The 19,225-nt window shown below is 36.5% G+C and overlaps 2 protein-coding genes and 1 pseudogene across 7 annotated transcripts in view; 1 reads left to right on the top strand and 2 right to left on the bottom strand.

Annotated features, from left to right (window-relative positions):
- Nucleotides 1-1,727, top strand: part of LOC136254499 (uncharacterized) — a 40,116-nt gene extending 38,389 nt beyond the window's left edge. For 2 of the 6 annotated variants that reach the window (XM_066047206.1, XM_066047203.1), the window contains 2 exons: nt 1,050-1,153; nt 1,529-1,727. In XM_066047206.1, the coding sequence (XP_065903278.1) occupies nt 1,050-1,153; nt 1,529-1,538 (114 nt within the window). In that variant the 3' untranslated portion in view covers nt 1,539-1,727. The other 4 variants (XR_010700521.1, XR_010700522.1, XR_010700520.1 and 1 more) reach the window with 4 other exon arrangements.
- The window catches only part of LOC136254505 (uncharacterized), a 151,251-nt gene that overhangs the window by 90,239 nt on the left and 41,787 nt on the right, over nt 1-19,225 (bottom strand). The gene's annotated exons all lie outside the window — the stretch shown is intronic.
- LOC136253700 (uncharacterized) lies at nt 8,348-9,489 on the bottom strand (annotated as a pseudogene).

The raw sequence follows: 19,225 nt of genomic DNA, 5'->3' as shown, positions 1-19,225 counted from the left end.
TCTCTGTTTTACTTTAGTCTTTCCTCATTGGCCATAGTCAGTGTCTCCCTGAAGTGGGTGATGACATTGGCTGGATCAAGTCTCTTCATTGTGGCCAGGGATTCACTGGTGAGCTTCCTGATGTGACTATCACATTTTTTGATTAGTTTGGTTAGATGCTCCATGATAGTTGCGGCTAGATCTTGTTCAGCCGTAGTCAGTTTTTGTATCCACTTGGGAGTGAATTCCCTGTGGTCTTTGTACATGATAATTGGCTCAATTTTTCCAGGTGGTACACTGCCACGGGCCAGTGCCATCCTGTTTGCCTCACTACTGTATGTCTCTTTGCCTTGTTGACCTGTCTAGTTGAAATCTAGTTCTTTCTCCAGCTGGAGCTGTTCAATAGATGTTGAGTTGGTTGTTGGCTGCTCATCAGCAATGAGTTGTGTTAATAATAGATCATCATCATCATTATCTCTGCCATTCCCACTTGTCATCTGGCTACTGCTGCCATTTGATAATGTTGTAGGAGTGGCTGTATCCAATGTGGGGTTGGTGACAGCAGTAGCAATGGCTGCTGCTGATGAAGAGGCTCCACCATTATATATCAGTTACCTTCACCCTCCAAGGGATGATGACATCAAATTGTTAGTGGCAGCTGGCGTGTCAGTTGTAACAGGCTGGACCTCTATGTCGTTGTCAGAGACATCCTCATCCTGACTGTTGGTCTTGATCTGACTCTGTCCATTACACTCAGTTAAAACAAGTTAAATCAGTTTGTATTTTTTTGTACATGCACATTAGTGAATTTGTAAGTTTCTATTAATTTTTCTTCTGCATTATTCAGGAATGTATCAATTGTGGCTTTAAAAAATATGGTCTGATCCTATGGTGTCTATACACTGTAGCTACGTGAATGGAATGTATGTACGTACGTAAGTGTGTGTATGTCAGTGTCACATGTTGTAATTTGTATGCTTCCAATAGTTGTTACTCTTGTGCTTAAGGTTGAATGGTTAACTAATTGGTTGGATAACTAGCTCAATGTTATTGTTCCTCTTTTTCTCTAGCTATGCGTGTCAATGCTGGCGTCAACCACTGGGGTGGGATTACTACAGCTCACTTGTCATCCGTGGAGTGGTGTTGGATTTTGCATGGAATATTTGAGGATCAGGTGAGCTCATGTGTAATTACAGATTTTTTGTTTTTGTTATCATTCCGTGGTGATGAGGGGTTACTGTTATCAGTGCTGTTGGTAGAGTAGATGTCTTGTCCCTTTCTATCCAGTTGAGACCTTGTGGGTAGACACATTTTAGTCTGTTGATCCATAAATTCTATTGTTAGATCTATTCGTTGCTGGGGTCTATCTCATGTATAATTTGTACTCTCATGTTGTGTTTGCATTCTCCTTTTCTGGTATTTGAGATGTCAGTACAAAATGGCTCAGATTGTTCAGTGATTTGTTGTCCCAATTTTGTTAGTTGTACGTTTGTATTGAGGATGTATATGCATATCAATTTGATGTGTGTTTGTATTTAATTTCTTGTAGTGCTCATTGATGATCCGGTGGAGTGGTGTTTACACACATTTTGGAGGTCGTCAGAGAGTGACTTGTCCATACTATGGATAATTTTCATACAGTTGTTTTTGCATCCGTGCATTAGTTTTGTAATGCATGGCAAGACACCTGAAATTTATCAAATATATATCTTCTACAGTTTCTATTATTTTGGTAGTCTATATTTCAATATTTATTGGAGCTGAATTGTGTTGTAGTGTAATATGGGTGGCATTGACCAGAGATACAGTTGGCTGGTTGCTGGGAGTAGTGGCTTCTGTTTGGGGAACTTACCAACTTGGCAACCATCATTCGGTGTGATTGGCTTGTGGAGATCATCATTGGACATGTTGTCTAATACCGTTTCTAATATCTCGGCCGTCTGGGGTAGCTTTTCAAAGTGTGTGCGTGTGTTGGGGGAGGACCCTACGGGCTGATTGTTGTGATGTAGGGTTATCCTGATGCTGGATGTAGTTTGTGCTGACATGTTATATTCTTGCAGGCTTGGTCAGTCGTTGGCAATGAAAATTTGCTAAGGATAAATGGCATTTTCTGGTTGATTCAAAAAGCATACTATACTATTTCTAAGGAGATTGATGTTGGCATGCCCCCACAGAAACTTTAAAAGCAGCATTTATTTGTTAATCCTTTAATCCAATCATTCACTGTCACTTTAGCACAGGAAACAACCACTGTAGTTTGACTATTCTACATAATTGGATACCATTTCATCATGTTAATCTTTCACAGTATGTCATTATTGAGCAATCAAATATTTAATAGAAATATCTGTAATGGTAACAATTTAATATCTGATTTATAAACCATCAGCAATACTTTCACACCCATAGCATAATTCAAGTGTGAGATGACTTCATCCCAGAGGCTTAATTTGACTGTATCCTAGATTTACAAGACTATACAATAAGTATACAGTTGTTACAAAATCACACGACTTCTCAAATACACACCACCTACTACTCGTGAAAGCCCCCCAGTATCCTTAAAACCAGTGCTGGAACTTGTATCTTGTAAATGGCTCATACAGTTGTTTCCTTTTGCACAAAATTACATTGCCAACTGCATAATCCCAAAATCAATGCACGCTCTCTATTACATGGCATTGCACTAAGTCTCAGTGTTGGCCACCAGGATGTCAAGGCTGAACATGCTCTGTTCAAAGGTGTAGAAATTGCAGTCTGTGGTGTATGTAATTGGTGTGTGAGTGTACACATTTAATATCTTTAAAGTTTATCTGTCATATGCCTTCATCCTTGCCTTAATCAACCATTTCACCGTGTCAGACAGAAGTTTCAGCTTGAGTTTCAGACGCTTCCTATTCTTAAAACAATATTGCGCAGCCAGACCACTATTTCTTCCCACGGCGCTTATCGAGCGCCTGCTCGAAAACTATTTTCAGCAGGCACTTATAATCTCTAATCGATAAGCGCCGTGGGGAGAAATAGTGGTCTGGCTGCGCGAGACTACTTTAAACAGTAACACAGTAATAAGAACGCAAAAAATGCCTATAGGCGCTTAAGGACTCGACCAGCGTTTCCGGTGTAACGTAGTGATGGGCGATATCAGGATTTTCAGAACGATACGATATCGATACGATATTGACTAAAATTGACCGATATTGATACTTTTCCATACGATATTGTAACATTATTTGTTCATGTAAATTGCCAGTTTTCTTACATAATTTGATAGTGGGTAGCTATAGCTATACACAATGGAGATTCCCCGCCCACATACGCAAGAGTAATAGTGATTTAAAAATTGCTGAAGGTAATGGAAAGCTACAATTAACAATTAAATAAGCTAAAATACATTTTAAAATTAAATTCAGATCACGTGATCTATTGTATCGAAATATAGGATTCTGAAAAATATATCGACTTTTCGATATCAGCAAAAAATCAAACGATACGATATAATATCGATATATTGCCCAACACTAGTGTAACGTCATTTTTGTGGTTTAAGTGATCCGTAGGATGTCTGTACATAACGAAACCCAAAACTATTACCCTTAATTGAATATTTCTAATACCAAGACTAAAATGAAGTGATTAAAACTGTTTAGCAACAGCCACACTAATTTATTTTGTGCTTCTTGTGACAAAGGAAGAAAATGAGTACGAAGGTGTCTTATTTCCTGTTTGATTCTCCATGAGGACTCGCTATCGGCGTCCACTTTTCTTTCTTTAATTCCATGGGAGCGAGCATAGGAGGCACATAATACCTAGCTTCTTCGACGATTTTTGGGCTCGAATACAAGTTTATAAGATGTCTCTAGAGTGCAACGCATGGATTCTACCGACAAACTTACTGCACACGTGATCCACTATAAATTCAAGAGCGATTTACGTGCCGGGAATAACGGGGAAGAGTGGGGCAGACCGGCAAAATATACTAAACATCCAGCACACTTTCGAATGGTACTTATCCAAACTCCGTTGAAGGCTTAGTTATACTTTTAATACAAATGTATGCGCTCACGTGCGCGTGTCCACCCTCCTCTGGCCTATGATTGTGACTCAATGTGCAAGCGGTTCACACGTTATCATCAGGTGATTATCTGGCTTTAAAGGTATGCTATATTCAGATAATACCTGACAACTGGTAGCGCGCCCCAGTATACTCATTGTAGAGGTTATTCGTAACTTAGTATACGTTGGATGCTGAAACGTGCATACTAGTAACGGATAGTGGCTGGCTCTCCAGCGAGGTTAGTAACAGGAAGGAAGCATCGTAATTGTAATTAGAAAAGTATTTATAAATATAGTGCAATATATTATTGGTGGCGAGAAGTGACCAACGTGTGGGAAGTGACCAACTTGTGAGAAGTGACCAACGTGTGAGAAGTGACCAACTTGGTTGCTCTTCTCTGCACTTTCTCTATATTTTGCTGATCAAGGATATACTGAGGTCAACAGACAATATTACCATATTCCAACACAGGCCGGATATATGATTTATAGAGGTTAACAACTGTGGTTTTGTTAAAATGTTGGAAGGTTTTTGAACAGTTGCTAAAAGACGATTGGTCTTCTTAGTAATTGTGGAGGTGTGATCATGAAACTTCAGTTGACTATCTATTTGTACTCCCAAATCTTTAACAACATTACAAGAGGTGATAGTAATGCCGTCAATCGTATATTCACCAAATTTATATGGTTGTCCCAGATGTAACCAGTTACATTTACTTCACTAATGTTAAAATACAACTGCCATTTCTTAGCCCACTCAGAAAGGACATTTATGTTTTGCTGAATTTGATGGAAATCAATTGACTTAATAGTTCAAAACATTTTAACATAATAAGCAAATTTAACAACAGAGCTGTTAACAATTAAAGGCATGTCACTAACATAGATATTGAACAGTGTAGGGCCTAAGACTGAGCCTTGAGGCATTCCACTAAGTACATCTGACCATTCTGATTTGTGGTTGTTAAGAACAACTTTGTGCTTCCTTCACATGAGAAAGTTCTTAACCCATCTGAGAAGTTTACCGGATATACCAGTCTTGCAACTTTGAGATTAATTGTTTGTGTTAGCAGAATCAAAAACTTTAGCGAAGTCAAAATACAGGATATCAACTGAGTGTCCAATGTCTAATGCTTTCGTCCAATCATTCATAGCCAGCAGTAGTTGAGTTGAGCAGGATTTTCCAGAAGTGAAGCTGTGTTGTTAGGGTGGTATTACATTATTAGCCTGCAAGTATTCCTGGATGTTGTCTTTAATAACAGCTTCAAAGGGAGCACATTCATTTAGTACATTAGTAAGCCTCACAGAAAATTCACTATATGCAGAATAAATATCAAATGGTGTTAGCTTAGTGTACTATGTACATCAAGATGTTGCTTCACCTTGAAATATCAAACACTGAGACCAGCTGTTACTTGGGCTTCATCCTGGCCAACTACCATTAATTATCATCCACACATCCTTAGCCTAGGCCTCCTCTGACACTCTTCCGACTCCAATGAATTTACAACTTTGGCCAGCTCCATTTGTCAACTTTGTAATTCTATTCAGCACTCATCTGCACTCAGCAAGGTACAGTAGGTGCATTTGATCATGTTTCACATAAAAGATTATTAGTTAAATTACAACACTATGTGGTATCGGCAATCACATCTGTCAGTAGGTCAATACTTAATTGGCTCACCAGATGATCACAACGGGTAGCTTTAGATGTACTTGTTCTGATGCAGTATCTAGGGTCCCTCAAGAGACAGTCCTTGGCCCCTTGATGTTTCTCCTGTACATAACTGATATATGTAAATTCACCTTTAGGGTATTCTAAAGTTGACATCTCTATGTAAATGAAAATGTTTATTAGCTAGTTATTATTTGCAATAAATACATACAGGCTATTCAATGAAAGGGGACTAAGTGATTGTGGTTAAATTTAGTTAACGGTAAATGTAAACCTGCTAAGATGCATTGTAAAGTATTCAACAACGATTCAAGTATTGAGTGATTCACTTGAAGTACATGATCACGTTAGGATTCCCCAGTAGGAACAAAACTGAAGTTTAACTAGGCTTGGGCCTTTGATTGTATCTGTATCCAATAATGATATCTCAAAAATATTAGTCCTTTAAGGCTTTCAATGAGCACTCCACACAATAAATATGTATGATTTTGACACCATAAAGCCATCAATGTCATGTCACTATTGAATTTGATGTCCAGGAAGTAAAAGACCTTCAGGCACTTCTGCCTCTATGAGAAACTTTTAATCATCTTACCAAAATAAATGAAATTTTAACAGATTCATGCATAGTTCTGCTGAGAATGGAGCACAATATGTATGACTCCGGATCCTATAAGGAGCTTATAGTTACATTGTAATCAGGCTGTGTGAAGTTTTTTCAAATGAAATCATGTATAAAGGGTGTAATATAAATAGGTGTGGATGTCAACTGAATAATCACACTACCTTCAACACCAAAAGGCCAAACATTACAAAACATAATTCTTGAGGTACACTTCATAATCAATATTATGCACAACAGAAATCCTGTTGGTTCACAGTTGCTTGAATCTCAGAGACTTTGTTGACAGAAAATGGTAGTAAAACAGAAAATGGTGTATGTTTACAAATTTGAGTATATTTTTAGGTAATTGATCATGATAGGTAGAAAAACAGCCACTCTTCTGTAATCTCCAGTTGGGTTCCTTTCTAGTTTTTTTTTTTGTTTTTTTAAATTAGTGTAGGTATTAGTCTGGATGTTGAAGGGTGATACTTGGAAAAATAATGGTACCAAGATAAATTTCATATCATTATTGCAGAATTTTCTGGAGGACTACATATCCAAAATCCTCTAAAATCCTCAGGAAATAAGTTATGGATGTTTGAAGTGCAACAAGGCATTAAATTTAAAATTTGTGTTGCTGATTATAACTCAATTAGTCCAGTCATTTTATGGTTTGACCTTAAACTATTAATTGCAACACAAATGGTTTCAAGTTTCAGGCACAGAAAAATGTGCTCTATAACATCAAAAGTCCCCGAAAATCCTATTGGAGGAAAGTACCCTTTTTGCATGACCTTTTTAGCCATTTTTAGCAAAAATGTGTATTTATTCTTCTATTTCAGCTGTACATTATCCAAACTATTTACATTTGGTATCAAATGATTGCTCTCACTATAAGCAACAAGATGATACTTGTTTGGTATCCACAGCTTAATTTGTTCTAGTTATCATCATTATTCTGGATAAAACTGGCATTATAAGTCCCGCCCACGCGTTTAATTAAATTTTAGTTTAAACTATTTATTGCTTGTCTAATGATAGTTTTCCCATAACAAGGAACACTTTTTATAACAGTGTCATAATGAAGACTATAAGATGCATGTGTTACCATGGAAACCAATAAATAGCATAGCTCTATATACAATTCGGTTGTTTTCATTCTCTATTGTCAAGAAGATGGATCTAATTCTTTACAATTCCAAACCTGACATTGTACAAATTCAGTTAGGTACATACACAATGATATTCATTATAATAAAATTTATACTTCAACCATGGCTAGTATTATTGTAGTGAAAAATCTATTCTGGAAAACTGTCTTACTGTATGTATACAGATGGTTTAAGATTCACTTATTCAGTGTTGGTATCAGTATCATCTTCATGGTTTGAAGTATCTGAGTTTGGTGCAGCCTGTTCCCTTGCAGTTACCACAAACAGAAGAGCATTTCACATTGTATTTCTTGCAAATGCATCTCATGCTGCTGCAGTCAGTGTGGCAGTTACATCTAACCATTTTTTAATAGTTCATCTGGAGCAGGTGGTAAATCAGTAAGTACAGGCATCAGTTTTCCATCATAGTCTTTCCATCCCCATGCAGTTGGCTGCATTTCACTGGCATCACCTTTCCACTCTTGTATTTGGAAATATGCATGGAAACTATGATATTTAGCAGCATCTGAAGTAGGTGGCAAAGTTTGTGGTAGAACAAATGTAGTATTTTAGCTACCTTTTCACAGAAACACTTGTAACGGAGACAGTTTAATCCTTCCTTTGGATTTCTACTGTATAAATCCACTAGTACCTGCTCTCCTGCAGCCATGATGTCATGTGGCGTAGAAGTTGTTGTACTGAACACTTTGGCCTGCATTTGAAAGTGTTTACTGGACTTGAACTTCTTAAGGGAAGTACCTCTCCCAATGCCATATAGCTGTGATGTTGTGTCACATCCAAGTATTGCATGAAGGAAGAGAATGTTGTTGCATATTCCTAGGCCAAGTTTCTCTTTGATAGCAGTTATGTTCCACACCCTGGGTTTCATAGTGGCTTTCTTTGGCTATGGTTTGAAAAATATGTTGTGTGATTACAAGCAGGCATGATAGCACAACAATATAAGAAGATCGTTGTCATCACTAACTAGCTAAGTGTCTGCTACTATGGCTAATTCTACTGCTTTTTGTACAATCATCAAATCAGCATCTCCTGAAGCATGGCATACTATATAAAAATTTATTTCCAAGAAGCTAAGAGTATTAATGAACTGCTGCTTGTTGGTGCTGTTTGATAAAGAAGTTTCCTTCTTCATGTTTATCTTCGTATCTTTGGTGAATGACACAGCCACTCCAGAACATCCTTTAGCCCTTCTCAGATGTACCATATCTTTTGTTGATGACTTCTCATAGCCATCAAAAACAACAATAGCTTCTCCATATTTCTTGGTTACATAATCTGCATATACTGTGCATATTTCTCCATAAGTTCTCCCTTGAGTCCATGGTATTCGCTGTAGAAGGGAACTACAATCTAATACAAATTGAACTTCTCCAGGTACTTCAGGAGTATAAAATTCCAGTGTGTTCCAAACTGCACTAGCTAGTGCAGTCTTCTGTGGTTGTCTAAGCATTAGTGAGGTATCAAAGAGAGTTGGCGGATAACTGCAGAGTTCGTACTTGAACACATCCTCAGTGTTACTAGTTGCTTTCGCAGCTAGGGTTAATCTCTGAAAAAGCAGTTGAGGATAAATCTGGACTGCAACACCTTTAATCTTTATAATGGATTTTGTGTCTAATGTGACTGCTTGGTTATTCTTCTTGAAAATGTACTCGGTAACTGCTGCACCATCCATTCTATCCAAAATAGCATTACCAACATCCTGTGCTTTGTCAATGTTAACGGTGCCTTTTGCATGCAATCCGGAGTATATATTGCGCAGGGTGGTGTCAGAAGTAGAAAAGGGATTCCTTTCTTGGAGGGAACTGAGAAGTGTTTGGGTATCCTTCCAGTCACGAACTAGCCTAGCCTGTGTAACCTCCTTGTTCTGTTCACCTGAATCATAGGATACACCAGTGAGCTCTTGCATTGCTCGATTCACCTGGCATTGACAATAACCAAATCAATCGTTCTTGCTCAGTCATGCCTCGTCCTCTAGTGAGAACACCATTTGTCTTCATGCTTCTCATCAACACTTGTTTAATGACAAGATCTGAAGAGAGACCTGCCCAGTAACGATAACTACATCTGATCACATGTAAACCATCTTGAAAGTGTTGGTGCACTTCTGGATGATCATTCTGAAGGTTAGACATCTGCTGCAAATACAAATGCAAGCATTTGGTATAATTGTTGTGCCCTGAGGCTGCCATGTAAGGCAACATCTCTGAAATGGTTTGGAGATGCAAATCCCAGTTGCCAATATGCTCTGCTCGTATGTGTTTGTAAAGAATATCAATCATATCCATGTATTGTAGCCAGTGCTGCTGTTCTGTAAGATTTCAAACATTCTCTTTCTTTGAACAGAATCATTAATCTTGACTATTGTAGCATGTTGGCAAACGTGATCTGTGGTTACTGATCCTTGCATTAAGTTCTCATAGAGGATAGCAGCTTCTTTCAATTCAGGATGTTCAGAGGAATTATTTTGGTACTGTGATGTTTGTGTGGTCTCTTTGGTTTCTTCATAAGTGATTTCTGAGCATTGAGGTATAGCCACATTGAATATATCAGCTATGATCAAACCATTAAGTGCAGCATCAACTAGAAAATGTCCTCGCAGTGCTCTAGAAATAGCTTTACCACTTAGCATGTGAACAACAGTATTGGGTGCATATATTTGCTCTAGTAAATCCTGCAAACCAGATGCTGCCATGAGGCAAGAAAACTCATTTCAGTGTGGAAAATCCTAAACGAAGAACTATATTTTTCAGCTGACTTCCAAGTGGCTCACTGACAATGATCACCAAGGCTTTCCACCATAGGTGTTGATCAAAAGTGATTATAGGTGTGACATTATGACGACTTGTATGCTGTTGAATGCACCTCAGTGTAGAGTATACACATGTAGTGTCACTGGGATTGATATCAATCATTGGAAGAAACATCACAGATGATTTACCAGGGTGTGTACCATGGTGAACAAGCTGCATCATCCGAGACCATGCTGGCCTTGGTGATCCAAACATAATTGAGGTCTTCCACAGTATATCCAGTAGAGCTGTGGGATCCTTAGCTATGAAACTGTTGAGCTTCTGATATCTCACTGCAGTCATTCCAAATCTGTGATCTTTGTAGTGTAAGATTGGCACTCTACCAACAGATGATATTTCATTAGGAAGGACTTTAACTCGGCTGATTGGGTTGCTTGCTTTGGTTTCAGGGGTTACAGCAGCTGTCTCCCCATACCATGAAACGTATTGTTTCCATTAAGGGTTTAATGTTATGATCAACATTGTCTGCAACATAATGGACAAACTGTGATGAATGATTAGGAATATCAGTTCCATAATTCAAAATTGTATTTTGCTCAAATTGGTGAACTTAATTGTAGGAGCAACAGAAACCATGTTGATGCAGCTGCACCCCCAAAGCAACCTGTAATGGGGCAAATAAAACTCTAGGTCGATCTTCCTGTATTATTGCCTGCCCTATTGAAGCAATTTTAATTTCCAGTTCTTTTCCCACAATCGAACCTGTAAGGAGCAATCTTAAAGATGCTGGTCAAAAGTTGATACTTTCTTCAGACACTAGCGCTTCAAAACCTGGATAGTGACTGTGAGACGTTTTGACCTCCTTAATGTCATCCCTGATTAACTTGGTAGCAGTTTCTATTATTCTCATTTTCTCTTTTTCTGTATCAAGATCACGATGATTGTAAAAGTCATGTAAGACATTCTTAACTTTGTTTCTAAAAGTGACTACATTCGGTTTACCATTGATTTCTGTCAGAATAATCTTGTCTCCAAAATGTTCTAACTTTTGCTGCATATGTGGATTGCTGTAAGCACTTAATTCACTGTCAGCCAGATTTCTTTCCATACATTGAATCAAGTCATAAATGGTAATTTGCTCATCATCATTCTCTTCAAAGAATCTAACAGCCTCAAGAAATGCATCTGCACGTTGCTTCTCTTGTGGATGACCTACCTTCACCTTTTTTTGAGTACTAGCTTCATGGTACGAAAATTGACACGACACATTCTGATAGACAGCATCTGCTGATTGTAAATCATGAACATGCAAAATTCTTTCTTGTACATCATTTTCCCAATCATCTGCTCTTTCATGACGAATTGCCAGAATGGTGTCCTTTATTTCAACTGTCCTGTCAGGAACAACCTCTGAACTTTTCCTCTTCTTTGCAACAAGTGCTGGTTTACCACAAAAGAAGCAGTCAGTACTGAAATCAAATTCTCTGTGTTGACCTTAGCATAATGTTGCCTTTTATATCTTGCTGTTCTCTTAATGGTTTGAGAAGTATGACTTGGTTTCCAATACTTACGACGGCATTCCTGATGTACCAGCTGCCCAGGAACACAGTGTACTGTCTCATTTCTTTCCTCACTGGCCTTGTTAATGCTTGCACTTCCCTTTCCCCTAGGGTAGCTTTAGGTAATGTTCCTATGGTTTGGCTGCAAATGGCACACTCTTCTGATAGCTCCATCATTAAGAGTATCCCACAAATGGTCACACTACCTCAACTGTTTTCCAAGACTATACAATAGAGTCACAGACATTCAGTCATATTGAAGAATTACAACCAAACTCTGAGGTTCTTGGTTTCTTAATAATGCACCACCATGAGACTATTTTTTTTTGCTAGCTATTTCTTAGTACATTGTATATACTACTATACCATTGAAAAGAGTGCAGAGTTTATGTGATTCATACCTGTATTCTATAACAATGATAATGTCCTCAACATAAACCAAAGTAGTACTAAAGAGATCATGCACAGTTTTTCTTTTTGATGTAATGCAATAATTGTAGACAAATGGCATGCTTTGCTAAAGTCAACTGTGATAATCTGTTAATAATCTTATCTACTAGCTACAGGAACATAGGAAAAGTAAAGTTACAGACATTACTCTAGAATAAATGCAGTTAGCTCTCTAGTGTGCATATAATAAGGTAATTGAGATGTGTAAAAATCTTCCTCAAAAGTTAGCAAGATAATATTTCTAAAGTCAGCGGTGTGTAATTTGCTGAACACCAACATGAACAAATTAATTTCATGTTCTTTTATAATTTTAATAGAATTTTTTTGCACTTCTTTTATTTGTAGGACCCAAATCAGAAACTGCAAATTTACTGGAGTGGGTTTAACGTGATAACTATATATGTATCTGTAAACATCAGTTTCCATGGTAACACATGCACCTTATAGTCTTCATTATGACACTGTCATAAAAATTGTTCCTTGCTATAGGAAAACTATCATTAGACGAGCAATGAATAGCTTAAACTAAAATTTAATTAAGTGCGCGGGCGGGGCTTACAGTGTCAGTTTTATCCAATACAATGATGATAACTTTAGAATAAATTAAGCTGTGGATACCAAACAAGTATCATCTTGTTGCTTATAGTGAGAGCAATCATTTGATACCAAATGTAAATAGTTTGGATAATGTACAGCTGAAATAGAAGAATAAATACACATTTGTTTTGCTAAAAAGGTCATGCTAAAAGGGTACTTTCCCCCAATGGGATTTTCCGCGACTTTTTGATGTTATAGAACACATTTTTCTGTGCCAGAAACTGTTGAAACCACTTGTGTTGCAATTAGTTTAAGGTTGACCCCTTTTTTTCATAAATTGACTTGACTAATTGTGTACAGGGAGTGTATAAACAGTAGAATGAACTACTGGAATGGTGGAATACTGGAATAGTAAAAAGGAATTTTTTAAAGTTTAATATCATTTTTTACATCTGCAACTCCTCTTTTTAAGTAAGCAAATAAATAGGATTCCCCTTGAAGTCAGCTCTTTTAGCATACCTTTCCTCACCGCAACACTTGTACGACTTAAAACTCAGTACTCGTCTGCATCTAAATGTGGTTCAGTTGTGTACAATGTGGCACTACCACAACAAACTTTGGCTTAAATTTTTTCTGACAGCTAATTGTGGAAAAGGCTCATTGTAAATGCTTACAAGATAGTCCCGTTTCACTTTACCCAAAGATTTACGCTTAGGCTCCTAGGTTAGTGGTAAACACCTTGTACGACTCCTGTGTTCGCCCTCCAGTGCCTAACTGGTAAAGTTGATAATAAATAAATGAATACTTCATTATACAGTGAATGTACTTTTTACAATGCAAACATGTAATCAGATAGCTAGCTAACTTTTTATCATTTGGAAACAAGCGTTAAGTCATGATCAGTATTCCCAATAAATTGCTTATGCACTGTCTACAGTACAATACATTGGTAAACTTTGTGAGGTGAATTATGTTAAAAGAGCTGACTTACTTCAAGGGGAATCCTATTTATTTGCTTACTTAAGGTGAGGGGTTGTACTTATTTGGATATAAAAACTGATATTGAACTTTAAAAAATCCCATTCCAGTATTCCACCATTCCAGTAGTCCATTCCACTGTTTATACACTCCCATACGTACATCACATATCTTAATTCTGATTTTTGTACATAATTATTCTCATTATCTGTACTTATTTGTACGCAGGTTGCCATGATAACAACCACGATTATCTCACGATTTGTATATTAATTTATGGGTTTCATATCCAGTTTTATAATAGCTACTTTGAGATAATAAGTCACTCTTTAGAGTTCCTATGGATATATATATACTTGAAATTGACAAGGAGAAAATATCCTGACCACAAGGCCGACTCCTGCAAGTGTTTGAGCGTTAATCGGATGGCTGCAGGTTTGAGGCCGCCTAGGTCCAGTCATGGATTTTTTTCTCCTTTCTCTACCTTTTCAAACACACTTCATGTAACAACTTTAAACAGGCTGTACGACCAGGTGTCCTGCAGACCTTCAGCACTTGTGCTGCAAAGCCTTATAATTAAAAAAAATTAAAATTAAAAAAATAATTAACTTTTGAGTTTTGTGGCAGACGAAAACTCCCAACAAGTCAGTAACCCATTTTAAAAATATTTTTAAAATGAGTTAGAGCCATTTTTGTGATTTCATTGAAATATTGCTAATTTCACATACTTCAAAAAAAAATGCATATGTTTCTGGAAGAAAACAGTGAAATTTCACATTTTAAGTATAAAAGAGTGCTTTGACACTGCAAATGTATATACACAGTAAAGCTGCAAATGATGCAATACTAATAGATCGTATTCCTTATAGTTTCCAGTATTATCGATAACCAATGGTGATTGAGATTTCTAATCTTGATGTAAAGGCTAACAAATAAGATATTGAGGCGAAACTACCAGGTTTGGTTATTACAGCAAAGAAATAGTAGTATTTCTTGAAAACCAGCTGAAAATTATAACCCGGCGTTAGAAAATAGGTTTTATACCCTTATAACTATACCTGTTTTTAATATCTTCTTCCTGGATTGAATAGTGAATTGAATCTTATTAAGCAACATTGGAACTCTCACTCGAAATTGTTAGAATACCCCAAGTAGCCACAGCGATTTTATTTCATGACGTCTTTTGGAATACGGTCTATGGTCAGTGCACTAGTGTTGTTCCATTACTAGCTTTTTATTTCAGTTCCAGTTCCAGTTCTAGAAACATAAACCTTTGGAATTACAGTTCCAGTTCCAGCCTAAAACTATAACGGTTAGAATTACAGTTCCAGTTGTGGAACCATAACCTTTAGAATTATAGTTCCAGTTCCAGTTCTGGAACTGTAGCTTTTACAGTACCATTTCTAGTTCTAGAACTACAAACTTTAAGATTACAGTTCTGTTTTTAGTTCTGCATAGTTAGTTTAATGCTCCATATCTAAAACAATGTACAGTGTACACTAAACTATGGATTTTGATTTGATTGTGTTATGTATCTAGGCAGAACAACTACTACAAAACTAACGGTACATGCAAGGCATTGATGCTCCAAGGCTTTGATTATAGGGTGATTTGAAGTTAATTATCAAACATTAAACTAAATGTAAACACATTTCAGAAATACAGAATCACCTAAGTAGTGAGAATTATTTGTTTCACTTCAGTGTTGCATTGGGTGTATGCATTCAGTGGACTGGATCATGGACTGGACCAGTGGACAAGCAATGGATGGATATTGGATAGACCAAGGACTGGACAAGTTTCTTTCTTTTTATTGCAAGTATTTAGGAAACTGGTTGTATATAACTACAGCATTTTTCCACAGAAACAATAAATTTAGGCTATACATGTAGGTGGAACTGTCAACTTGTATATGGAAAAGCAAGATCGACAGATAAACTACAGCTACTTAATTTTGCTTACTCAAATGCCCATAGTTTGTGATAAAGGATGTATGTCACTACTATAATATTAAATGTTAAGAATAAGAAGGATGGTGGATGCACACACACACAGAGTTAAGAGTTTAACTGTAAATAGAGTATTTAATGCTTTAATTTTTAAGAGCTATTTTGCATGTTTTTCAAGATTGACTACCAAACAATTCCTGCTAAAAACATAAACACAAGTTGTTATTTATAAACATCCCTAGAAAAATGAACAAACAATGAAGGTGGGCAAAGTTCATAGGTTCATTTGCATATTCTACACATGTGTAGCTCTTTTATAGCAGTATAACTAAGTTCAATATCTCAAAAGCATGAAAGTTTAAAGCCAAAATTGTCTTCAGAAACAAGAAAGAATTAACTCTAACAATGCAATGGTTTCATCAAGCCTGAATACTATATAAGGCATGAGTCCAGTTGTTCAATCCTCCAGTTCATCCCAGTGTTTCTAGCTATATAACCTTTTGCATCATTCTATTGAATACTTATCAGTTCTTGTTTTTATCAGCACACGAACTGTAGTCATGTAATGAGTATTGTATTTGCTATTTTTATTGATAATGACTTAATGTTTATGACCAATTTCAGTTCCAGTATTAGCTCCAGTACTTGATAAATTTTCATTTTAGTTCCAGTTCTAGTTCCAGTATTTAGCAAAATTAATTATTGTTCCATTTCCAGTATTGAGAAAAGTAAAATTATTGTTCCAGTTCTACTTCTAGTTCTAGAACTGGAACTAAATTAAATTGCTGGTACTGGAATTAGTTCCAGTACTGAGAACTGGAATAACACTACAGTGCACCACAAAAAGGCACAATGAACAAATTAGTGACGTGCATATAATTATATTATAGAATAAAAAGTGCGGGTACAGAGCTAAAACGTTTTGTCATTAGGTTATAATGGACAAGGTATGATTCTCACCTAGATGATCAAGACTATTCAATAGCAATACCTGCTCTTATATACCAGCTACCTTGTTCACAGTAGTCACAAACTCCTTACAGATTGTGCATTGAACATTCTATTATTTATGTTAGTAAAATTCTGCAATCACAAAGGACAACTATATAATGTAGCTACATCTGATGAGGAACTTTAGATGTAGCTACATATAGGCTGCTATAAGATAAATTCTGTGTATATCTAAACAGATAACTACCAGTGATATAGATCAGTTCTGTATCTATATAGCTAACTACTAGTGGTACAGAAAGTTGAGGTATGAAAATAAGCCTATAGCTATATATAGCCATATTGACCAGCATGCCGATTTGTGATGAAAAAAAAACAGAATATCACAAAAATTAATAATGGCCTAATAAGTCTAATCAATATTTTACATTATTTTTCTCTAAATCTGACAAAGCAATCAAGTATGATAATTGAAATTTCCCCTTATGTATGTTAACTTGTGATCAACCTCACAAAGAAGAAGCAAGCTAAGTGTATAATCCCTAAAGGTAGTCATATATAAGCTGGTTGCTGGGGACTCGCTAAATATGGTGGAAGCATGAAAATATTGAGATATTGAGGTATTTAATTGACAGGTTCACTTGCAGGTTACACACTGTGCCACGCTTTAAGGCATTGAAGTAGTAGACATGTACACAGTTCATTCTAAAAGCAAGAACTGTCATGATTATTGTATACATTTGGCAGTTTTTAAAAGTTTAATTATTTCATGACAGTGGTTAGTCAATCATGGACTCTTATATAGCTTGTGGGAAGAAAATTGTAAAAGGCTGAAAGATGTTGCTAAAAATTGTTAATTGTTAATGAGAGCATGGCACTATTCAAGCTATTTCAGGGGCTTAAAAAGAGGCTAGTTGTGACTAAAAAGCTAGTTGTAAATGACTTTTGGCTAGTTGTAAATAGTGATTTGACTAGTTGTAAAAGTCAGACTAAAATAGCAAGCTGTGTTAAAGTCAAAAATTACATACATGTGCTGTGCATTTTTAGCTACAGGGATTTGACTAAAAGTACCTCAAGATCCAGTCTTGAGGTTGCCATTTTCTAAACTTTCCACTTGTGGTCCAATAAATTGCAACTTATAGTTATGGTCATTAATTTTCCCAGTCCACTACTGATATAAAATCATAGCCTTAAAATCTTATTAAACAGTAGTTTGACCTAAAGAATTGGCTTGTATACGTCACTGTAAATTTGTTTGCTATTTCCTAGTTTCAGGTCTCAGTCACGTATCTCTAGTTGCTTCCAGATTTGATCTTTCCACAGTTATGTTTTAACTAGGTAAATATGCTTCCACACTTCCCTGAAATCCCTTTAATCATTCCCTTCACTGAATCATAATTGTAGTGCATATTTCAGGTCATTGGTTGCCTTGGCTTTTACACATACAATGCAATAGGATGGTACGTAGGAGTTAACTAGTCACAATTATAAGAACATTACAACATTCATTTGTTTAACAGGAGAACTGGTATTAAATTGTGATTTTTTTACAAAATTATGCACAACAGCCACTGTATGTACACATCTAATATTGGGTGCAATCAGCTAATTGAAAGGGAATAATTATACAAAGTATAATGTACAATTTTAGTACACAGTTAGTGACCCTATATATTGTACTGTCATTTGAGCAGGTACTGCAATACCATTCATCATCAGGTGCAGTGGTAATCCCAACACAATTCCTAATGTAATTTGAATGTATATGATACAGGTTTTTGCAATCGAATTCGGCGACTTTGCAATTGAATTTGTCCCATTTGCAATTGAGCATGTCGCTTTTGCAATTGAATTCGTCCAGTATGCAATTGAATTCGTCCCATTTGCAATTGAATTCGTCGGTTTTGCAATTGCATTCGTCCCATTTGCAATTGAATTCGTCGCTTTTGCAATTGAATTCGTCGCTTTTGCAGTTAAATTCGTCCATAACAAGAATGGCAGCTGGAACAAACATGAAAACATGATGTAGCAGCTGCTACAAGAACTTATTTAAGTACAACAGTAGTAAACAACTCTTTATAAGGCAATAATTCTTCCTCGACAGCCTCTCCAACAACATTCCAAACTCTACTACCCCATTCGCGATGGGTGTGGTCACTCGCGAGCAAGCTAATTAACTTGTCAGACAGCTATCAACTTCGCGTACTAACAGCTTCAATTACCTTCTAGTGTCTCAAGTGTAACTCTCCAAGGCATAAATAGTAGGTTTCTTGGAGCCGTTTTGTTTATGACGAATTATAATGCAAACGCGACGAATTCTATTGCAAAACCGACTAATTCAACTGCAAAAGCGACGAATTCAATTGTAAAACCGACGAATTCAATTGCAAACGGGACAAATTCAATTGCAATACCGACGAATTCAATTGCAATACCGATGAATTCAATTGCAAATGGGACGAATTCAATTGCAATACCGACGAATTCAATTGCAAAAACCTGTAATACAAATAAATTCTTATTGTCCTTACCATTGATACCACAGATTACATTTTTCACAGCAAATCA

This window comes from Dysidea avara, chromosome 4, assembly GCF_963678975.1.
Source record: "Dysidea avara chromosome 4, odDysAvar1.4, whole genome shotgun sequence".
NCBI classification, from domain to species: domain Eukaryota; kingdom Metazoa; phylum Porifera; class Demospongiae; order Dictyoceratida; family Dysideidae; genus Dysidea; species Dysidea avara.
The sequence above is the reverse complement of the archived record's forward strand: the minus strand, read 5'-3'. Positions and strand labels throughout refer to the sequence as shown.